The following is a 24,693-nucleotide window of genomic DNA, read 5'->3' as shown; positions in this document are numbered from 1 at the left end:
TATTTCCCTAGTTTCTTTCTTGTGATTTCCTCTAATTTGTTTAGCAACTTTTTTCTTTCTCTCTCTCTCTCTCTCTCTCTGTCTCTGTCTGTCTCTCTCTGTCTGTGTTTGTCTCTCTCTCTCTCTCTCTCTCTCTCTCTCTCAAATGTACATATATACACACATATATGAAATTATAATATTGTGAATAATATATATATACACAGATATGAAACCCTAATATTGTGAATATTAGGATATATATATAGTATTTCATATATGTATATTGTGAATATTATTGTGAATAAAATGTAATAATATTGTGAATAAAATATCCATGAACACGTCAAGATATTTTTCCATTCTTTCTTTCTATATTAGTGTAATATAATGTAATGCATACACACCTACATATTTAAATTCGGCTGATTAGTTGGTCAAATAACATGTTTTTGCTTTTTTTTGAGACTTCTCATAATGACACATTTGTGGGTGAGCAGTATATTGCACCAATATCCGCAATTTTATATAATTCTAAATTGAACTTCATAAACAAGGAAAACACTTTTTATTTGCGTCATTTTATTAATCTATCTGTTTATTTATTTATCTATTTATTTATTTATCTGTCTATTTATTTATTTAGAGCGGAATACAATAATTTTTCAACATATTTCAGAACAATGATAGCCCCACCCTTGCTTATCCCAAAGGACAAAATTTACAACAAACAATAATAATTAAATTGTCATTTGCACAATTTGTATGGGTAATGGGAGGTTCTCATTCTTCCTCTTGAATAACCAGCGTTGGGTTCGGCGGGTTAATATTATGTGAATTATGTAAATATTACCATGAATGACATTGGTTATTCAAGAGGAAGAATGAGAACCTCCCGTTACCCACACAAAATTGCGCAAATGACGTTTTATTTATTATTGTATATAAGTTGGAAATTTTGTCCTTTGGGATAAGCAAGGGTGGGGCTATCATTGTTTGAAATACATTGAATTTTAGATCATTTAGCTGATTGGTTAGCTGATATGCGAAACACTGCAACATTATATATCTTATGCACAAAATTATGTAAATATTACCATGAATGACGAAAATAAAAAGTGTTTTCTTTGTTCATGAATTTCAATTTAATATTATTTGAAATTGCAGGCGTTCATGCAATATATTGCTGATACACAAATGTGTCGTTATGCCTCAAAAAAAGCAAAAGTATGTTATTTGACTAACTTATCGGCTGAATTTAAATATGTAGGTATGTATGCACTAATATAGAATGGAAAAAAATCTTGACATGTGTTCATGGATATTTTATTCACAATATTAGGATTTCATTTATAGATCTATAGATAGGTAGGATAGGTAGATAAAGAGACTAGAGAAATATACACACACACACATATACATCTATATCACATATATATATATATATATTACATAAATTGGTCATCAAAAAGAGCCAAGTTTCAATTTGGCAACACACTGCCTCATGCTTACCTTCTGCACAGAAAAAATTGCTAACTTCATTCCGTCACGTGAACTTAGGGAACCTTCACGATGACCATGATGGAGACATTTCATCTAAAAAAAAGCCCAAATCAAGCATTTGCCATCTATGTCGCTGAAATCAATAAGGTAATGTTCACATCGGAGAAAATGCTTGGTTTTCACTAATAATGTAGCGCTCGTTTTCTGGGAAACCAAAACGGATGGGGTTTTTTTTTAGTGTCCACCGCAACGTACAAGTGTGTATGATGTGCAATGCGCGTAGCGGTGTCCACTCGGATGGATGTAGTATTCCACTACATGTTCAGATGAATGAAGTGGAAATGGTGTTTGCAATTTTATTGTTCCATGTGCTATTCATAAACATAGAAAGGAATGAGAAATACGTGCACTTACTGTGCCAACCAGGTGACTGGTGGACACCAGGCGACAACCTTTACACAAAATGAATTTGTGTATTCTGATGCCATTTTCGGAAATTTGCTATCAATGTGTTATCTTTTCTTATATTTGTTGTTGATACTATGTTAGTCATGAACCCAATAAAGCGTTTGTCAACTTTTTTTAAGGAATTTGAAGTTTGACCCCTGATGTCACATTTTTGTGTGCAGTTTTGCAAAAAGATTAATTCATAATATGTGTGCGTGTGTGTGAATTGATATATTTATATATATATATATATATGAATTAATATTTATATATATGAATTAATATATTTATATGTATATATTTATAAATATAATTACCTTTGTGGTTTATGTACATCATCTGAAAATAAGATAAAGAGAATAGTGTTGCTTTAAATCAAAGTTGCTTCTGATCTATGAGAAGAAACTTTGAGATCTATTTCTCTAACTTGCCTCTCACACACACATATACACGACCCGTTAAATATATGTATATATATATATATATATCAGTGCATTGGATTGCGCAGAAGTGGAGTATCTTGCTCCGCTCTATGATCTTTGCTCTCGTCCACCCTTTGCCCCTCCCATCCCTCGCGCCTCTTCCATCCGACCTGCCTCTCCCAGGGCTCGCTTCCTCTCCGTTTCCTCGCGGACCAACCCAAAGATCTTATAGCAAGCCCAACCCGCAGTTAACTGCACGTCAGGCGAGGGCCCGAGGCTGCCGACCGGGCCTGTGTCGGCGCCATGCGCGGCCTCGTCGCTGTCCTGCCCGCTCTCTCGCTCCTGCTGTTGGAGCCGGCGGAGGCTTTCGTAGGTGCGTGACCGAGAATGGTCGTGGTGTCCTGGCAACATGGGGTCAGGATCGGGTCGTCCCTAGCAACGTGGGGTCGGGGGTCGTTCCTGGCAACGCGGGTTGGGGTCCCGGGGGTGAGGCCCTAAGAAGGGATGTCGCCGCAATAGCGGGAGTGCAGCGAATGCTCACAGAGTTGAAGGCATTGCCTCAAAGAAGAGATTCACGACACTTTAGCTACGTTTAGAAGAATGAGAGGTGATTGTAAGTGCCATGACAGGGTAGATGGAAAATGCTGGAAACGGGTCACGCGACAGAATTCGTAGGAAAAGAGAAAAACAATCGAAGTTTCAAGTTAGAGACTTCATCAGAACTATGAAGGATGGAAAGGAAGTTCGTTTTAGATTGGAGAGAAAGTGGAGTTGGCATGGAGAGAACATATGTGCAGGAGAGAGTGCAGAAGAAATTTACCAATAATTTGTCTGGGTTGAACTGAGAAGCATTTTTTTTTAAATTTCAAAAATAAACTTCATTCAGAGTAAAAAATATACACAATACAGGGACAGCTCCTTCGGACATTCTTAGCGTCTATATATTAATTAGTGCTGTATTCGGTAGTGCTCACAATTTCCCTTAAACTAAGTCCCCATCCCCCTCTTGTGGCCCCATGGAGGGATATCACTTCCCTTGTTTGAAGGGAAGGGATATTACCCCAGACCCTGCCTCTTTTTTTCTAATGGCAGGGGTATCAAAACAAGATTCCCTAGGTTTCAGGTAAGATCTGAAGGTTAAGTATGCAAGGAGTTATTGCTATCTGAAGAGCTGCATTGATATCCTGCCAGAGGAGATGGTGGAATTGTAGTTACTACATTTAGGAGACATTTAAATTTAAATAGGCAGAGCATAGAAGGACACAATGCTAATGTGAGCGATAGATGGGAAAAGGTTTGCATGGAGATGGGCCAAAGTGCCTTGTTATAATGCTGCATTAGGGTCTCGACCCAAAACATCACCCATTCCTTCTCTCCAGAGATGCTGCCTGTCCTACTGAGTTACGGCAGTCTATCTTCAGTTTAAACTAGCATCTGCAGTTTAACAGGAAATGTCTGTGATAAAGTGAGCCAGTTGACTTAACGTGGCAGTTAAGTAGCAGTTAAAATCAAAGCGTTTTAATGTTACGTCAAGTCAAGTTTATTCGTCACATACACATACGAGATGTGCAGTGAAATTTGTTGCTATTCGGTAAGGATATGGAGCTAATAAAATGAATTATAAAATGAGAGAGGGGGGGAGAGAGAGAGAGAGGGGGAGAGACAGAGAGCGAAATGCAACAGTGCGTCATGCCATGCGTTCAGAATGTTCAGGAAATGAAGTGTGCGCGTCTCATGCACGAAAGCTGTCGGGAGCTCTATGGAATTCAGGGTAGCAGCCTGCCGTGTCACACACACTAACCACTCCCCCTCTAACCACCCCCTCCCTCTAACCACCTCTCCCCCCACCCCTCTCTTTTCAGTTCATTTTACTCAAAGTATTCAAAAGCAAATCTCCAACCAGTATGTGGCTTTGTCAAAGGTTTTCTAAGATATATTTGTTTGTCAGCATGGCTTTCTGAGATATCTGTATAATAAAAGTGTAGTGAGACTCACACACATATTATGCAGATATCGTAAAACACTTTGACAAACAGTGTGGAGAAAGAGGGTGTAACTTTCTGTGTTGCTTTGATTCCTTTTATTGAAGGTTTTGAGCTGTGTAGAGTGCGGACTCTGAGAAGGCCTTGCAGTTAAGGCAGCATGTGTCTTAGTTTACAACTGAGTATAGCTTATACATTCCACAGTATCAAACACCTACTTTCAGTCATGTATACCAGGTTGCTCTCCCGTTCCTAATCCAGGGCACTTGGGACTACTACCTTGGTTCCACCGCTGGGCAGGGCACCGCTGAGTTAATCTCCAATGGCGCCCTGCCCAGAACAAAGCAGAGCTATCCAGCGCCCTGATGAGGTCCCAACCTGTCTAACTAACTTTGACAGAGACATCAACCAATAGAAACTTAATTAATATTACAATTGCTTTAAATAATCTTTAAAAATCAAACAATAAAAAAAACAATGAAACTCCATTAGAGAACCAATGTAATTAAAAGATTTAAATAAATAAAGCAAATTAACTTCTTGCCATTTGATCTACATGTCGTGGGATTCCCTGAAGGGGTTAGTATTCATTCACCAGGACTGGTTGGTGTTGGAATTGGAGAGAGTGATTCCCAGTGATTCCACTTAGAACAGAAGGGCAGGTGCGCCAGCATGTGTCACTCTGCTTGTTCTGATTTATAGTAGGTCCACATAACTCCAGGACACTTGAGCAGCGGCTGAACATTCGTGCTTCATTTCAGAATCGCTGGCTGCAACCAATTTGGGACAGCCCTGTGCTAAAATACTCGGTCGTCTTTGTTCAAAATTATATCTTTATTAAATTTATGTCACGTGCATTACTTCTGCATCCAAAGTAATTTTAGGAATTGTGTTCATTGAATGACATTTTGTTGTTTCAGTCTGCTCCTTGGTGGCTGCCTATTGAAAGAGCTTTTTGGAGACAGGTGAGGTTTGATAATCTTGAACAATGAAAGACAAGATTTTTCCTGTTTAAAATCTATTGCATTCTTTTGAGAGCTGTATATTTATTGAAGCAATGTAACAGAGCTAACGAATGTTGATACCTGTTACTTGAGAAGAAATAATAATCATAGAGCATGAAACCAGGCCCTTCGGCCCTAGCCATCCCTGTCGACCCAGATGCTCCATTTTAGCCAAGAGTTCATAGTGTTTAATTGTCATATGTAATAACAATGGAACAATAACATTATTTCTTGCAACAATATAACGAGTCAGTAAATGCAATACACACAGATAATATATAATAAATTAGGAAATATAAATTAATAACCGATACTAGTGCAAAGAAAATGCACATTTCTTTGTGCAACTAAAGACACTCTGCTTTAATCGTTGAGGTTAGTGTTCAAAAACGTAATGCTTGTTGTGAAGAAGCTATTGCTGAACATGTTCACTGTTTCAGACTCTTATACCTTCCTCCTAATGGCAGGATTGAAATGAGAGTGTGACTAGGCGGATGTGGGTCTATAATGATATTGGTTGCCTTTTTGAGGCTTGCCTCGTATAGATTCTTTCAATTTTGGGGAGGTCAGAACATCTGACGGACCAGGCAGAGTAATAGAGGAATGGAGCCCCCAGGGGGTTTGAGGAACAATATTAGTGACATTGAGGAATCACCACAGCCTTTCATGAGAAACATGCCTAACTTAATCTTGGCGTTTTTATTTGTTGGTGTGACAGTCCTATTTTACTTATTCCCGTGAGTATCTTTATTAGTAAATTATAGATATTTTAGAAGTAATATATCTTCTAGAAGTTTTAGAAGTAAGCAATATTTCAGAAGTTTAACTCTGAAGGACCCCCTAGTGCGTAGTTTTATTGGGACAGGCATCATCTTTGGAGATTCAGAATGAGTAACATTTCGAGTCGAGACCCTTCTTTAGACTGAGATTCGAGGAAAAGGGAAACTCACCTGCATCCCCCTCCCCCCCCCACTCTGACCCCAACCCACAACCTTGTCGTGTCTTCACCATCACCCCTGACCTCCCCATTTACAATACAGAACGGTCTGTCCTCAATAGAGGACTCACATTTGTTCCCATCTGCTCCCATCTCAACGTGTTTGAGTCCACCACGACATAGAGCTTTCCTTCCATCTCCTCTGCCTCTGTGCCTTTTTCTATGACAGGGTGTCCTCATCACCCAGTGATGACTCCTTCTCCCATCTTCACCAGTCCCCCTCCTCATGGATTTATCCGGACGACCTTCTACCCTCTTTAGACCTTTTTATTTCTAACTGCCGGCATGACATCAACCGTCTCACTCCCCTTACCCGCACTAATCATCACTAGTTTCCCTCTCCCCTAACTCTCAGTCTAAAGAAGGTCTCGACCCGAAACATCACACATTCTTTCTCTTCAGAGATGCTACCTGTCCCGCTGAATTGCTGAAGCAATTCTGGAGCTGTTCTGTCCTACACATTTAATTATGATTAAAGGAAAGGGTTTATTTTCCAATAATTGCAATCTTGGAAAATTTATTTTATAAATGGACACTGGAAGCAGAGTTTTTGAATATTTTTAAGACAAAGGTTGATAAATACGATAAGCAAGGGATGGTTTACCATGGGCAGACATTAATGTGAACTCGTGATTACAAGCAAATCAGTGGTCCGTTTAGTGAATGATGAAGCAGCTCCATCAGCTGTGTGCCACTCTCTTCCCCTTGTTCATGTGTTTGGCTCGGAGGGAACAGAGGTGACCATGATCTCACCCAGAGGAAGAGGTAGCTCAAAGCCCAATTGTGGACTCCTGTCCTTTTGTGTGGGAGCATTAGTTGGGGAAAGCTTATTGTTAAGATAATAAAGGGCCTGTCCCACCAACATGCGACTGCATGCAGCGACCGCGACCAAACGTGGTGGCTTGAAGTGTACGGCCTCGCAGGGCCGATTCAACTTCCAACCGGAGCCGTCTGGAGTTGTGCGGGGCTGGTCCCGACATCATACTCACCAATGAGCTGGGCAGGAGGCGGGCTGACTGAATTTGGATGTTTACGTCATCACGCAACGGAACGCCGGGCGGTGACGTCATCGCGCAACGCCACGCGATAGGTGTACGCCGTCAAGACGCTGCGTACGGCCTCAATGTGGCTGCGGGCAGCCAGGCATGTTTGGACCAAAGGTACACAAAAATGCTGGAGAAACTCGGCAGGTGCAGCAGCATCTATGGAGCGAAGGAAATAGGCAACGTTTCGGGCCGAAACCCTTCTTCAGACTGTTTGGACCAAAGATCTTTGGTTTGGACGGTCAGTTTTTCGGAGCCCCGCGTGATGTCCGGACCAGCCCCGCACAACTCCATACGGCTCCGGCGATCGAAGTGGGACCGGCCCCGCGAGGCCGCACGGCTCAAGCGACCACGTTAGGTCGCGCTCGCCGCATGCTAGTGGGACAGGCCCTTAAAGGTCTCATATTGGTGTTATAAATATCTAAGATATAATTTTCAACTTTTCCAGGTGCGTTTGGCTGACAAGGAATGCTACAATTGCAGTGCCTATCCAGCAATCTCTATTTTTGATCTTTACTGTGAGCAGCTACGCTGTGTTTGTGTATGAATCCAGGAATTATTGCCAGAGGTAAATGTTTGTAAGTGATCCACTACAAAGTCTGTAGTGAACCATTAGTCTTTTTTTGAAATCATAAAGAGAGAACGTTACACACAGCAGTGCTCATCACATCAGCTCAAGTACTAACTGCCGTGGCATAACGACAGGCTGACAAAAGTATAGTACTCATGATGCCCAAAACCTGGACTGGATTATATGGTGGAATGTGTGACATGCATATTATGTGTAGTGGAGATTATATAGGCATAGATTAATATGGTTAACCTGCATCCTTCCTCTTAAAGAACCAATGCATAATCTAAAAAACATTTGGCAGAATATATTGTAAAACAGCAATATCGTGTGAGTGCACTTATACATCGTGCTAGCATGTAAAATAAAGCAAGTCGTACACAGTTCAGAGATAGGCAGTAAATTTTCCAATTTTCGGATTTGGCTTGCAAACACATCCTGCATGCGTATGGTAGTACCCGTCTTCTTCCTTGACTGGAGATTGAACAGGAGAAGGTACCGGGGTTGTTGTCATTGCGGGCGAAAGCGGGGACTGTAGTGGCAGTGACTGCAGCGGTGAGGCAATTGGACTCGAGCCAGGCAGCGGCCGTGGAACCATGGGAGATATCCCGTTAGACCGTGAAGGAGCCACGGACGGTTGGTCAGGGTATTGACGTGGAGGCACTGGCTCGTTAACCAGACGGAGGTGCTGCCGGGTGCATCTGTAGATGCCGTTGTCAACACTGACCAGGTAGGAGAGTGGCTCCTCAGTGGACCCCAGAACAACACCCAGGCGGTCATAGCCTTTGGGCGACTGCAAATGGAAGACTTGCCCTTTGGTAAGTGGCGGTAGTGGTACGCTGGTCTTGTCCTAATGTTTCTTCTGAGCATCTCGGCCTTGCTGGAGCTTGGATTGAAATGCTGCCGGGGCACGAACTAGTAACTGTAGCATCTGCTTGGCCATAGGTAGAGTACTGCGTGTCTACCTTGACATGAGGCGCTGGGCAGGGGATCCTAGAATCAGTTCACAGGAGATGTTCCGCAGGTTAAGCAAGTCGTGATAGACATCGGAGCTGGCCCTGTGTGATCAGTCCATTAACTGTTTGGCACTTCTTACTGCGCATTCAGCCAGGCCGTTGGACTGCATGTATTCGGGGCTGCTGGTAATGTGGTAAAAATCCCAGTGTTTAGCGAAACCCCTGAAGAGTTGACTGGAGAATTGACAGCCATTGTCGGAGAGCAGTGGGACCGGTGCCCTTTGGACAACGAAGTGGCGCGTAAGTTTCTGGATGGCCATGGCGGGGTAGGACTACTGAGCAAATCGATCTCATACCACCCCGAGTATGAATCGACTAGGACCAGGTACTGTTTGCTATGCCACTCGAAAATGTCAGTCGCAACTGTGGACCAGGGTATGTCCGGTGTGGGGTGTGAGAAGAGCGGTTGTTTGGGCTGGTGCGGAGCTAAGTTGTTGCAAACCGCGCAGGCTTCGACTTAATCACGCACAAAATCGGCCATCCCAGGCCAGAAGAACATACTCTTTGCTCACTGGATAGTTGCTTCCACCCCGGGATGGCCCCGTGGACATCCTCGAAATATGTGATGCGCAGAGATGCCGGAATAACTGCCTTGAGTCCCTTCACCACAATGCCGTCCTGGAAAACTAGTTAGTCGCGAACCGGGTAGAATGGGCGAATTGGAGGCAGCTGGAAATATTTGTCTGGCCAACCATGAAAGATGACAGTGGAGAGCGACTGTAGCGTTTTGGCTTCAGCCTTTTGTGCTGCAAGGTGATCAAAACACACGGATGGAAGGTAAGACACCATCATAACCACATAACCATCGTCCTGACAGGTACTTCTCGCAGCTGCCTCGCGGTAACTGTGACAGGGTGACGGCGAAGTACACGTCCTTTATGTGTTTGTAAATCAGTTTTATGTCATACCTTTGTAGTTCCATCATCATACGTTCTAAGCGTGCAGGGGCCGCGTGCATTGGTTTGTTCACGATGCTGACCAAGGGCTGGTGGTCAGTTTCAATTGTGACCGTGTTCCCAAAGATAAAGTTCTTGAATTTCTTGCAAACGTTATGACGAACAGTTCCTTTTTGATCTGATCGTAGCGCCGTTCTGTGTCAGACATTGTGTGCGAGGCATAGGCGACAGGTCAGGTAGGGACTCTTACCTTCATCTTGTAGGCAGGCAGCACACAGCCCATACTGGGAGGCATCGCAAGTTTGGGTGCGGGCTGCTCAACATCGAAGAATGTGACAGGACATTTATTATCACATACACCAATTGGTGTAGTGAAATTTGACTTGCCATTTGCAGCACACCAATAAAAATAAGACACATTAAAGAATTTAACAATAGGGAGGTTACACGCAGTCGAGGTCATGACCCGTGACGCGTACTGTTGCCATGCAACGCCAACTGGAGTACACACGGTGAACTGCAGGCAAGCATTTACTACGGTTGCCAGTACAACGGGCCCTTCTTCTAGCCCAGCATCCGGACTGGTTGCACACCCGCGGACCCCAGGCCATCTATCCCCGCGGCCAGGGGTGGGAGGCGGACGGGGGATCGGTGTGTCAGTGCGTCGGTGCAGCGCAGTCAATTACTCTGGGTGGACGGAGGGAGCAGACCGCCCCCAACTCTGCTGTAGCTGACGTTGCCCCGCTCCGACCTCGGCTCTGGTCCCGCTCGGCCCCATGTGTGGGCGCTGCCGACCCACAGCCCCGTGACAGTGCGGCCCACAGAGGGAGACGGGGTGGAGGGCAGCCGTGGCCGGACAGAGCTGACCCTGGGGGGGAGAGTGGGGGCTGTCCCGAGGGATGTGCTCCTTCGGCCGCTTACACCTTGGTGCTCAGGTTCAGAGCAAACCTTCCCACTTTCAATGACAGCACCCACAAATATTTATAGCACAAAAAATGACAATTTTGGCGGTTTTTAACTGGTAATAAGGTACGCGTTCCGTGTGTTAACAGTGTGTGCCGGAAGCTGCCATGTCCTCCACATGGATTGAGCTGCTCGTGCGTCACGCACTTTGACCCTATGACCTTACGTGCAACCTCCCTATAAACATAAAAACATGCCCCCACAATGGTTCCCACTGTGAGGGAAGGCACAAAGTCCAGTCCTAAACCCTGTTCACCCATGGTTGGGCCTATTTGAGGCCTCCGCAGTTGCCACTACAGCAGCCTATGCTTCAGGCCCTCTCGTCGGATGATGGAACTCTGGCGTGGGCAGAACCCTCTCAGCGGCTTGGAATGTCTGGAATGGCCGCTTCCTCCCCGGAGAATGCGGCTCCCAAAGTCCACAGGCCGCACTGGTTGGAGCTCGGCGAGAGATCCCAGGCTCCGCAGTGTTTAAAGTTCAGCGCCGCCCCGCAGCTGGACGGTCCACTGAACGCAGCTCCGCAATGTTAGAGTCGGCGGTCTCAGCACTCCGCAGCTCACCGCACGGCGACCCAGGTAAGGCATCGCCCGCTCTGTGATGGCGCTTCAGCACTGTGCCGCCGCTGAAGTCCCAGCAGGAAACGCCGCTCCAGGCCCGTTGGTAGGCCGCGAGGAAAGGGCGAAGATGCGGCTCGGAGAAAAGTCGCATCTCCGACCAGGTAGGGACTGAGAAAAAAAAAGTTTCCCCCTTCCCTGCCCCCTCACATCCCACATATAAAATATTAGACCTCCAAAACAAACACTATAAACTCACTAAAAATAAAGTAAAGGGTGTAAGGAATAACAGCTGCTGGCAGGGCAGCTACACTCGATGGCGCCCCCTTCACTGAGAGTGGGAGTGCAAGACATTTGTTGTTTGAGTGAAACAGGAAACAGTGTCCCTAAACACAAACTCTCTTTTAAAAGACTCCCACTCGTCAGATATTGTTTTACCCGCAGACATTTGCTCCCAATCTACTGTCGCTGATGGCTCACTTGCACTATTGAAATCAGCATTCTCCAATTTAGCTTAACCTGAAGATAAACTTTATCCTTTTCCATAACTGCTTTGAAGCATACAGAATGGTGATCATGTTTTAAAATGCCCGTAAATGACATTTCCACCACCTACCTAGTATAGGTAGTTTGTGAAAAATTACCACAAGTTAATGAACCTCCATCACAGTTTAATTCCCTTTTGTTTCAGATTCTGGCGACGTCAGTGGGATTCTGGATGCCCCAGAGGTGATCATCAATGGCACCATATTTACCAGCAAGTGGTGCCATATCTGTAAGATCTACCGTCCCCCAAGATGTCGACACTGCTACAGCTGCGATGTGTGTGTAGAGGTAAAATCTAGAACAAATTTGATCCATTGTTCTTTGAGGAATTCTCCTTGACTGATTGTTTGGAGTTATGAAAGGTCACTGCCGTTCACTGAGTGCCTGCTAGGAGAGCAGTGGGTAAAGTATATACAGTGTCCATGGGCAATATTTTGTGCATCTGTTTATCTGTAACAAGGCTGCCACTAAGAGTTATAGACAAATGTCCTCAGGGAATACTTGGCCTGAAAAAGTGACCGAAGATAACACCATGATCGTTTCTCTCAGTTCGGAACAGGGCCTTGTTAAATAAAGGGCCTTGTTAAGTAAATTTTTCCATTTGCCCATTATGGGATCCCTGACCATGTCAGCCAGTTTGAGGGTAGCTATAGATGAGCAATACATGCTAGCCAAGCCAACGATGCTGAGTTGTTGTGAATGAATTAGTTGGAGATAGCACAGTCCAGAATCACACAGTTGTGTTCTGTTCGTCAGAGTCATACAGCATGGACTCAGGCCTTTTGATCCAATTTGCCCACCAAGGTGCCCCATCTACCCTAATCCCAACTGCCCACATGTGACCCATGTCCCTCTAAACCTTTTCTATCCATATACCTGTCCAAATGTGGTTGTAGTATTTGCCTCAACTACCGCCTTTGGCACCTGTTCCATATACCCATCACTATGTGTAAATAAAAAGCCCCTCGCATTCCTATTAAATCTTTCCCAAAATTTCCCAAATTCATTCGAATTACGTTTAGGTCATGAGCAGGGAGATTTTTTGCGGTGCATTGTGCTGGTTGATCTGTTGGATGATCAAAGTGTAGCTGATCTGACTGTAAAAATGGGAAAAAGGCAGAGAATTAAAATATTTTTAAAGATAGATTATTTTTAATACAACTATCAGAAAACTATTGAAATGGTTTACATAATGTACAAAAAATTGCTGAGTGCTGAAATTGTTAATTCTGTGTTGTCAACAGGATCTTGACCATCACTGTTTCTTCCTTAAAAAGTGCATTGGGAAAAGAAACCATCGTTTTTTCTACACTTTACCATTTCCCTAACTGTCTATTTTCTTCTCATGTTTTCCTTCTGCACTATCTTTCTAGTGAAGAATCCCAATACAATATTTCTATCCAAGATCACCACGTATCCTTTTACTGGCATTTGAAAGAAAGTTATGTTGTCTGTAGTTATTAGCACAGTATATCCCACATTGCAAAGTGCTTAATAAATTAGACTCCAGCATTACAGATAATTAAGCAGTACAGAAGTAGCCTATTGAGCCTAACGTATCAGTGATGGATCCTGCATCATTTCACCCCATAAACACCCAGATTAAAGACAGCCCTCATATGTTAGGTTACAATGCTGGCACCATACAGGGCAACCGCGCCAACAGCCTGTCTCGTCTTTTTTTCTTTTGCTATTTTGGTCTGTGTTGACTGTGTTTACTTGTGTGTTTTTAGTGACCCTTTAGTTTTTATATTATGTGGGAGTGGGGAAATCTTTTTTATCTCTTTCCTCTACACCGTGAGCGTGCGTCGACCAAACCTCACAGGAATTCTCGGGAAACCGAAGCCGAGGTGCGAGCGAGCGTCGACCAAAGCTCGAGGGCCCGAGTTGAGGCGCGAGCGGGCAAATGTTTTCAGTCGACAGGTATCTTGAACAACGGGGGGGGGGAGGAGGGAGGGGTGGGAGGTGACGTAAGTCGCAGTGCGAGCAGGCGGCAGGCCGATCCAGTGTCACGTCATCAGCGTTTTTAATGCAAAGTTGGATCGGTTTTGTGAACATTTGAATTAATAACTCAAGAAATAAAGCACAACATTTTCAGGTAAAAATCCAGGAGGTAAATCTCTACCAGAATATGTAAAAATATTCACGTTCATGCTTCGTTTTTTCGAGTAGATGTGATAAATCTTAATTATCGAGAGTGCAACAAGATTAATTTCTGAAATGTTGCAGTTGCTCAAAGCCCCAATGCATATGTTTCTAGAGCTTTAGATGATAAATTGATCAGTGAAGCAACCAGATTGTATTCAGTTGTGCAAGGCAGAGAAGGAAGTGTAATAATATTCCTGAATATAATGTTGGACATATTCAGGAATAGGGAACAAGTTTCTCCTCCTCCCACATGACAGTGATGTCCCATTTCTTGGCTGAAGATTCATTAAACAATTTACTTGTCTCTTTTGATGTTGATTGCAAGAAATGATATTTTCCTTAATAATGTTTTGCAGTTTTATTCTTGCTACAATTTCGCTTCTTGCTTCTGTACCGTTATTTTTCTTTTTCGCTTTTCATACTTACCTCATCGCAGCTGGAATGACCACGTATGAGCAGGTAAAAGTAAAGATAACAGTTGTAATTTAATTTTCACTTCATTTAAACACAGAAACAGGGATTTAACCTAGTCTGTGTTTAGGGTTCACAAGAGCCTCTCCCCACCCTTATTTATTCATCCCATGACTCGTGTATTTCTCTGGCTTCCCTTGAAGCTATTCGTGTCATTTGCCTTAATTATTGTTCAAAATACCACCTGCTGTTATGGCAAAGGAGTTTTCTGAATCACCTTTTGGATTTAGTGGTGTGGTGATTCCTTGTCTTGCTACCTGCCATAAAGCACAGATGAGCCATTTTAAATCAGTTGAGTTGTTAAAGTCATTAAACACTTCACTCAAACCCTAGTATATGCTCATTGACCTTTAATCAATGAATTTGAAATGTAGGACTAATTGATCAAAATATTTTCTCGTGGTTGTTGTGAGATTGCCCTCTGGAAGAACCGGTCACAAGAGGCTCCCAGTACAAAGAAACAAATTAAATCTGGTCCTGATGTGACATGGTAAAGCCCATTGCCTCTGACTTACTGAGTTTCCTGTTCATTTGAAGGGTATGTTACGATGTTCAATTTGGATCTGGGCTGTTTCAATAAATTACCATGTGAGCCTGGGGGATGGGCTGTGGGTGCAGGGTGGGGAAGAAAAGTCCCTACTCCTGCTGGTCCACAGGGAGTGGAGTCAAGTCACTTGGTGTAAAATCAAAATACTGCAGTGCTGGAACTCTGAAATAACAACTGGAAACACCCACTGAATATATTTATTTTACACTTTGCTGATAATACCTGATTTTCACCCAGAGAGTTGTGCATCTGTGGTCTTCATCCAGAGAGTTGTGAATCTGTGGAATTCTCTGCATCAGGCCAATTCTCTGGATGCTTTCAAGAGAGAGTTAGATAAAGCTGTTAAAGAAAACGGAGTCAAGGGGTATGGGGAGAAGATAGGAACTGGGTACTGATTGTGTGGTTGATCAGCAATGATCACAGTGGATGGTGGCGCTGGTGTGTAGGGGCAAATGGCCTACTCCTGCACCTATTCTCTATTGGCCATTGACTGATCAATATGATTTTCTTGCAGACAGATTTTGAGGACATATAAAAATGATCGGAATCCTTTTCACAAAGGATGTTGGAGAAACTTTACTGTCCTGCTGTTCGGTAACCAGCTATCGAGGTAAGATCGCCTTGTAAATAAGAATTTGAGACAACGTAATGTATTGGCCAATCTATTATTTAAATACAGTATGATATTAAAACACTATGAGATAAACCATTTCACCAGTGATGGAAATATAACACAATCTATAATTATATAGATATAGCAATACAATATAATATAGCAATCACCGTTCCCTTAAATAATCCTGATAAATTTAGATTGAAGCTTTGCAGACTGATAACACTTCTTTTACTATCCAGTTCCAATGAAGGGTCTTTGACCTAAAATCTCAACTCTATTTCTCTTCCTACAGATGTAGCCTGATCGGCTGAGTATTTCCAGCATTTTCTGGTTTTATTGTGGCATTTAAATGAACCTCCTTGAGGGAGGATTTCTGCTGCCTGGCATCAGGCCACAGCAAATTCACATCCTGAAGTGTCCCAGCAATGTACACTGCTGTGTGAGGATCTTTACCAGATGAACTGCGATGGTTCAAGATGGTAGTCCCCCATCGCTTTCTCAAGGGCAATTGAAAATAGGCAATAAATGCAGATCCTATTAGGGACACTCGCACTTGAAAAATATATTGATTTTCTTTAGCCAGAGGGTGGTGAATCTGTGGAATTCATTGCTACAGATCGCTGAGGAGGCCAAGACATTAAGTATTTTTAAAGCAGAGATTTATAGGTTTTTGATTAGTAAGGGTGTCAAAGGTTGGGGAGAAGGCAGAGTGGGGTTGAGAAAGAAAAACAGATCAATTATGATTGAATGATGGAGTTAACTTGATGGGCCGAATGGTCTATTTCTGCTCCTATGTGTCATGGTCTTATAGACTTCTTATGGTTCCAGCTGCATTGTAAGTCTGAACATCAGCATTACTAATTTAGTTCACTTTGTTTTATTTTAGTTGTAAAACAGTGAATGAAGTCACTGTGATCCCAGGTCATCTGGTGGAATGTCCATCCGTCAGTTCAAAGTGTGCTGACACCACATCTATGACTTTTATATCCATCCTATCTCGTTCCAATGCTGTTGGTCCACTGAGGATGCCATCGCAACTGCTCTTCACACTGCACTGACCCACCTCGAACACCAGGGGAGCTATGCGAGGATGCTTTTCATTGACTAGCTCTGCCTTCAATATCATCATCCCCAGCAGGCTGGTCACCAAACTCATGGATTTAGGACTCTCCCAACCCTTCTGCCTCTGGTTCAAGGACTTTCTGTCTAACCGCCCCCAGACCGTCAGACTGGGCCATCACCTCTCCACCCCCATCACACTCAGCACCGGCACCCCACAGGGCTGTGTGTTGAGCCCCCTCTTCTACGCCTTCTACACCCACGATTGTGCCCCCGCCCACTACACCAACACCATCGTCAAGTTTGCGGACGACACGACTGTGGTTGGACGTATCTCAGGAGGAGATGAGACAGCCTACAGGGAGGAAGTCCAAAGACTGGCAGCGTGGTGTTCAGACAACAACCTCATCCTAAACACCACAAAAACAAAGGAAATTATCATAGACTTCCGTAAGAACAGTGCAGCCCCCAAACCCCTATTCATCAATGGGGACTGTGTGGAAAGGGTCTCAGACTTCAGATTCCTTTGGCACACAAATTACGGAGGATTTCTCCTAGACTACAAACACCACCACAGCAGTCAAGAAGGCCCAGCAGCGACTCTACTTTCTGAGGATCCTCAGGAAAAACAACCTGGAGAAGCTGCTGGTGTCCTTCTACCGCTGCTCCATCGAGAGTGTGCTGGCATACTGTATAACCACATGGTATGCCAGCTGCTCTGCAGCGGACAGGAGAGCCCTTCAAAGGGTCATCAACACCGCACAAAAAATCACTGGCTGCCCACTGCCCTCCCTGAAGGACATCTTCAGCTCTCGCTGCCTTGGCAGGGCAGCCAACAACCTGAAGGACCCTTCCCACCCTGGACACAACCTGTTCCACCTGCTGCCCTCTGGCAGACGGTACAGGTCTTTCAAAACTCGCACAAACAGACTCAGAGACAGCTTCTACCCCATAGCCATACGTGAACTTAACAATGCAAAATAAGAAATAACACTCACATTCAACTGAATGGTTCTACCTCAGCTGCTATTGTTATTTATCTGTAATTTTTTTTATATGTATATATTTTTACCTTTTCTTATATATTTAAAATTGCTCTTGTGAATCGCACCGAGGGATTGACTTTTAAATTTAGTTGTACCATGTGCAATGACAATAAAGAGATTCATTCATTCATTCATTCATTCATTCATTCATTCATTCATTCATTGTTCCACTACCTGTCACGTTTGTTCCTACTTTGCCCAACCGCCCTCAAAGTGCCCCCTTGCCCACTTTCTCTTACCTTAACGAAAACTCTGGTGCTCCATTTCAAACTCTTTCCTCTCAACTGGCCTATTTACCTGTTACCACATTATCTACCCATTCCCCTGACAATACCCACTCCACCGCCCTCTCCTTATAAATGTCCTGCCTAAACCTTAACTGCCACTGCTCGGATCAACAGAACTGGAACGAATATAACAAACGATTTTCCTTGCTACCTTCCCACTTGTTACCTTCCCACCCCACTTCCCTTCCCCCATAGAGGTAACATTCTACAAATGTGACTTATTGGTGAGTTGCAGTTTCTAATTGTTCTGTATTGGTATTTGTTTATTATTAGTGTGTACCAAGATAGAGTGAAAAATGTTGTTCACATACTATCCAGATAAATCATACCAAATACGAATACATCAGATGGAGCAAAAGGGAAAAAGGGAACAGATTGATTAAAAACACAATCACATCAGCCAAAATTCCAGCAGCCTCCCAGTTTTCTTCCTTTTTAATCTCTGGCGTATGACTGATTTAGACTTGTTTATTTGACCATCCCGGGCAATAAGGCCAGTTTCGACACCATTAACTCTCCCCCAGAGTCCCCCACAAACAGTTTCTTGCTTAAAATTGTGTGTGGGCTATCTGTTAAACTTCTACTTTACAAGGTTGCTTCTTGATAATAAATTATTTGATCTATCTATCACATCATGTTTGGTGTTGAGCTTGGATAGGATAATGGTATTAAAGAGCTGTAGTCTATGAATAGAAGTCTGACGTAGGTGTCTCTCTTATCCAGGTGTTCCAGGGATGAGTGTAGCATCAGGGAGATGGCATCAGCCATGGACCTGTTGCAGCGGTAGGTGAACTGCAGTGGGTCAATGCTGATTGGTAGACTGGATGCATTCCAGAGCCAGCCTCCAAAAGCATGGATGGATGTCTGCTGTATGGTGGTCATTAAGGCATGAGATCTTGCTTTTCTTTGTCATTGGGATGATAGTGGTCTTCCTGAAGCAGGTGAGAACGCAGTAGGGAGAGATGAAAGAAATCCAAGAATACTCCCGCAGTATGGCCCACGCAGTTTCTAAAGATACAGCCAGTTGCTTTCACCCTCAGGAAGGCCAAGCTAACTTCAACAACATTGACCATGGGAAGAGGCATAGTTGAGTCTGATTGGATAGATGTCATCACTCATCACCCTGTTGACCTTCTGCTCAAAGGGAGCATAGAAAACATTATGTTCATCAGGTGGAGCCACAGTATCACCAGTGATGTTGCCTGATGTAACTCTGTAGCTAGTTTCGGTATTCAGACCTTGCCACATTCTGCAGGTATCTGAATTATTATATTGGGACTCAAGTTTGTCCTGGTATTGTCTCTTGACATCCTTGATGACTTAGTGAAAATTATATCGAGCTTTCTTGTACTGCTCAGGATTGCTTGACTTGTCTGCAATGGACCTGGCCTTCGCCTGTGAATGTATCTCATGGTTCGTCCATGGTTTCCAGTTGGGGAACACTCAGATTGTCTTTGTCGGCACACACTCCTCTACACACTTGCAAGTCCGTCATGGTAGTGGTATACTAATTCAGGTTGTCTGCAGAATCCCTGAAGATGGAATAGTCTACTGACTCAAAGCAGTTGCCTAGGATGTCATCTGCATTGAACAACTTGCTTCACCGGATCCTCCTCTTTTGGTTTTTGTTTGTAGGCAGGGAGTGGAAGCACGGCTAGGTGATGAGATTTCATGAAATGTGGCCACCGAACAGAGCGGTAAATGTCTTTTATTGATGTGTAGCGGTGGTCGAAGATGTTCTGGCCCTGGTGGAAGAGACATGCTAATTGTACTTTAGTAGTACACCCCTGAGGTTGGCTTGATTGAAGTCGCTGGTTACAATGACTAGGGCTTCGGGATGTTTTGTCTCATGGCTGTTGATAGCAGGATACTGTCTCAAGGCTATTGATTGGAAATATTGTGACTCCACTTTCCTCCTTCAGATTGGACACCTGCCACAATATCTGGATGGAATTCCTTGTATATTGGACAAATGATGTTTCTGGTCTGCGGCATAATACTGATACCTTCCATCTCACCTACAATGCAGAGTGAATACAGTGATGGCGGCCTCTCTCCCTTCTCTCTCTCCCTCCCTTCTTGATGTGCAATGCGCGTAGCGGTGTCCACTCGGATGGATGCAGTATTCCACTACATGATCAGATGAATGAAGTGGAAATGGGGTTTGCAATTTTATTGTTCCATGTGGTATTCATAAACATAGAAAGGAATGAGAAATACGTGCACTTACTGTGCCAACCAGGTGACTGGTGGACACCAGGCGACAACCGTTACACAAAATGAATTTGTGTATTCTGATGCCATTTACGGAAACTTGCTATCAATGTGTTATCTTTTCTTATATTTGTTGTTGATACTATGTTAGTCATGAACCCAATAAAGTGTTTGTCAACTTTTTTTAAGGAATTTGAAATTTGACCCCTGATGTCACATTTTTGTGTGCAGTTTTGCAAAAAGATTAATTCATAATATGTGTGTGTGTGTGTGAATTGATATATTTATATATATATATATATGAATTAATATTTATATATATGAATTAATATATTTATATTTATAAATATAATTGCCTTTATGGTTTATGTACATCATCTGAACATAAGATAAAGAGAAATAGTGTTGCTTTAAATCAAAGTTACTTCTGATCTATGAGAAGAAACTTTGAGATCTATTTCTCTAAATTGCCTCTCACACACACACACATATATATATTTATACATATAAGTTACATAAAATTGTGTGCAAAGTGCATTAAAGCAATACAAGGGAAACTGCACAAAGGAGGGGGAAGGAAGAATGGGAGGGAAATGAGCAGAAACAGATAGATGCAGGGGGAAAACATTAAAAGATAAAATTAACTAAAAAATGTGAAGTGATAGATGAGCTATATCACACACATACTGTTCAACACGGATCACACTGCGAGAGGCATAAAGGGAGTCGGGTTGACCATTCCAAGATGGCGGCCGCGACGCTCCGTTACATGCTACACCTCAGTGCATTGGATTGCGCAGAAGTGGAGTATCTTGCTCCGCTCTATGATCTTTGCTGATGTGATAGATGAGCTATATCACACACATATTGTTCAACACGGATCACACCAAAGATCCTTTAGCTCTGCTAAGAGCTATAGGATCTTTGCTACGCTCTATGATCTTTGCTCTCGTCCACCCTTTGCCCCTCCCATCCCTCCCGCCTCTTCCATCCGACCTGCCTCTCCCAGGGCTCGCTTCCTCTCCGTTTCCTCGCGGACCAACCCAAAGATCTTAGAGCAAGACCAACCCGCAGCTAGCTGCACGTCAGGCGAGGGCCCGAGGCTGCTGACCGGGCCTGTGCCGGCACCATGCGTGGCCTCGTCGCTGTCCTGCCTGCTCTCTCGCTCCTGCTGTTGGAGCCAGCGGAGGCTTTCGTAGGTGCGTGACCGAGAATGGTTGTGGTGTCCTGGCAATATGGGGTCAGGATCGGGTCGTCCCTAGCAACGTGGGTCCTTTAGATGGAGCCCTCTCCCCTAACTCTCAGTCTAAAGAAGGTCTCGACCCAAAACATCACCCATTCTTTCTCTTAGAGATGCTGCCTGTCCCGCTGAATTGCCGGAGCAATTCTGGAGCTGTTCTGTCCTACACATTTAATTATGATTAAGGCAAAGTGTTTATTTTCCAATAATTGCAATCTTGGAAACTTTCTTTTATAAATGGACACTGGAAGCAAAGTTTTTGAATATTTTTAAGACAAAGGTTGATAGATACTTGATAAGCAAGGAATGGTTTACCATGGGCAGACATTAATGTGAACTCGAGGTTACAATCAAATCAGTGGTCCGTTTAGTGAATGATGAAGCAGCTCCATCAGCTGTGTGCCACTCTCTTCCCTTGTTCATGTGTTTGGCTCTGATGGGAACAGAGGTGACCATGATCTCACCCATAGGAAGAGGTAGCTCAAAGGGCTGAATTGTGGACCCCTGTCCTTTTGTGTGGGAGCATTAGTTGGGGAAAACTTATTGTTAAGATAATAAAGGGCCTGTCCCACCAGCATGCGACTGCATGCAGCGATCGCGACCAAACGTGGTGGCTTGAGGTGTATGGCCTCGCGGGGCCGGTCTCACTTCCAACCGCGGAGGCGTCTGGAGTTGTGCGGGGCTGGTCCCGACATCAATAGGCTGTTATAGTTCAGAGTTTGTTTGAAGTTGTGTTTAATAGTCTGATGGCTGTGGGGAAGCAGCTGTTCCTGAACCTGGATGTTGCAGATTTCAGGCTCCTTTACCTTCTACCTGATGGCAACGGAGAGATGAGTGTGTGTGTGGTCAGGATAGTGTGGGTCCTTGATGATGTTGGCAGCCTTTTTGAGGCAGCGACTGCGATAGATCCCTTCGATGGTGGGGAGGTCATAGCTGATAGATCCCTTAGATGGTGGGGAGGTCAGAGCTGATGACGGACTGGACAGTGTTTACAACTTTTTGCAGCCTTTTCCGCTCCTGGACGCTCAAGTTGCCGAACCAAGCCACGATGCAATCGGTCAGCATGCTCTCTACTGTGTACCTGTAGAAGTTCGAGAGAGTCCTCCTTGATGTACCGACTCTCCATAATCTTCTCAGGAAGTAGACGCACTGATGTGCTTTCTTTATAATTGCATCAGTGTCAGGGACGAAGAGATCTTCGGAAATATGCACGCCCAGGACTTTGATGTTCTTGACCTTTTGGGGGACTCAAATAGAGAAAGCTAGTAGACAGTGTGTGAGGCAGGAGGCAGAGAAGGAAAGCACTCAGACCCAACATGTAGGGGGGAAAGAAGAAAACAATAATAAACAGAGAATAAGAGGTGGTGGGGTTCTTAAATGGGTGAGCAGAGAGACAAAGGGGTGTAAAATGGGGGTGAAAGCAATAGGTAGCAAGGTGAAAAGTAAAAGTGGCAGGCAGACATATCCAGGGCAAAAATCATAAAGGGCCACTTTTCAACATAATTGTAAAAGGGGTAAGAGCGTTGTAAAAACAAGCCTGAAACTTTGTGTCTCAATGCAAGGAGCATTCGTAATAAGGTGGATGAGTTGAATGTGCAGATAGCTATTAATGATTATGATATAGTTGGGATCACAGAGACATGGCTCCAGGGTGACCAAGGCTGGGAGCTGAACATCCAGGGATATTCAATATTCAGGAGGGATAGACAGAAAGGAAAAGGAGGTGGGGTAGCGTTGCTGGTTAGAGAGGAGATTAACGCAATGGAAAGGAAGGACATTAGCTTGGAGAATGTGGAATCGGTGTGGGTAGAGCTGCGAAACACTAAGGGGCAGAAAACGCTAGTGGGTGTTGTGTACAGGCCACCTAACAGTAGTAGTGCAGTTGGGGATAGCATCAAACAGGAAATTAGAAATGGGTGCAACAAAGGTAAAACAGTTATAATGGGTGACTTCAATCTACATATAGATTGGGTGAATCAAATTGGCAGGGGTGCTGAGGAAGAGGATTTCTTGGAATGTATGCGGGATAGTTTTCTAAACCAACATGTAGAGGAACCAACGAGAGAGCAGGCTATTCTAGACTGGGTATTGAGTAATGAGGAAGGGTTAGTTAGCAGTCTTGTTGTGCGTGCCCCCTTGGGCAAGAGTGACCATAATACGGTTGAGTTCTTCATTAGGATGGAGAGTGACATTGTTAATTCAGAAACAATGGTTCTGAACTTAAAGAAAGGTAATTTTGAGGGTATGAGACGTGAATTGGCCAAGATTGACTGGCAATTAATTCTAAAAGGGTTGACAGTGGATATGCAATGGAATGCATTTAAAGACTGCATGGATGAACTACAAAAATTGTTCATCCCAGTTTGGCAAAAGAATAAATCAGGGAAGGTAGTGCATCCGTGGATAACAAGGGAAATCAGGGATAGTATCAAAGCAAAAGATGAAGCGTACAAATTAGCCAGAAAAAGCAGCATACCAGAGGACTGGGAGAAATTCAGAGACCAGCAGCGGAGGACAAAGGGCTTAATTAGGAAAGGGAAAATAGATTATGAAAGAAAACTGGCAGGGAACATAAAAACTGACTGCAAAAGTTTTTATAGATATGTGAAGAGAAAGAGATTAGATAAAACAAATGTAGGTCCCTTGCAGTCAGAAACAGGTGAATTGATCATGGAGAACAAGGATATGGCGGACCAATTGAATAACTACTTTTGTTCCGCCTTCACTAAGGAAGACATAAATAATCTGCCGGAAATAGCAGGGGACCGCGGGTCAAAGGAGATGGAGGAACTGAGTGAAATCCAGGTTAGTGGTGTTGGGTAAATTGAATGGATTAAAGGCCGATAAATCCCCAGGGCCAGATAGGCTGCATCCCAGAGTACTTAAGGAAGTAGCTCACGAAATAGTGGATGCATTAGTGATAATTTTTCAAAACTCTTTAGATTCTGGAGTAGTTCCTGAGGATTGGAGGGTAGCTAACATAACCCCACTTTTTAAGAAGGGAGGGAGAGAGAAAACGGGGAATTACAGACCAGTTAGTCTAACATCGGTAGTGGGGAAACTGCTAGAGTCAGTTATTAAAGATGGGATAGCAGCACATTTGGAAAGTGGTGAAATCATTGGACAAAGTCAGCATGTATTT

At 43.7% G+C, this 24,693-nt stretch overlaps 1 protein-coding gene and 2 long non-coding RNA genes across 3 annotated transcripts in view; 2 read left to right on the top strand and 1 right to left on the bottom strand.

The window, feature by feature from the left end:
• The window catches only part of LOC116989156 (probable protein S-acyltransferase 6), a 116,500-nt gene extending 98,208 nt beyond the window's left edge, over positions 1-18,292 (top strand). Inside the window, exons 12-13 of the mRNA XM_033046382.1 lie at positions 16,608-16,715; positions 18,212-18,292. Of these exons, the coding sequence (XP_032902273.1) occupies positions 16,608-16,715; positions 18,212-18,292 (189 nt within the window). The remainder of the gene's footprint in view (positions 1-16,607; positions 16,716-18,211) is intronic.
• LOC116989188 lies at positions 7,716-16,398 on the top strand. Its single transcript, XR_004416158.1, has 5 exons — positions 7,716-7,774; positions 12,069-12,211; positions 13,168-13,336; positions 14,428-14,530; positions 15,608-16,398. It is a non-coding gene; the product is annotated as an uncharacterized LOC116989188 (long non-coding RNA).
• Positions 18,293-18,294: 2 nt separating the features above from the next.
• Positions 18,295-22,588, bottom strand: LOC116989191. The gene is made up of 3 exons (XR_004416164.1): positions 22,575-22,588; positions 19,482-19,486; positions 18,295-18,964 (listed from the first exon to the last, which is right to left on the bottom strand). It is a non-coding gene; the product is annotated as an uncharacterized LOC116989191 (long non-coding RNA).
• Positions 22,589-24,693: the final 2,105 nt, after the last annotated feature.

The sequence above is a fragment of the Amblyraja radiata genome, chromosome 28, assembly GCF_010909765.2.
Source record: "Amblyraja radiata isolate CabotCenter1 chromosome 28, sAmbRad1.1.pri, whole genome shotgun sequence".
NCBI lineage: Eukaryota > Metazoa > Chordata > Chondrichthyes > Rajiformes > Rajidae > Amblyraja > Amblyraja radiata.
The sequence above is the reverse complement of the archived record's forward strand: the minus strand, read 5'-3'. Positions and strand labels throughout refer to the sequence as shown.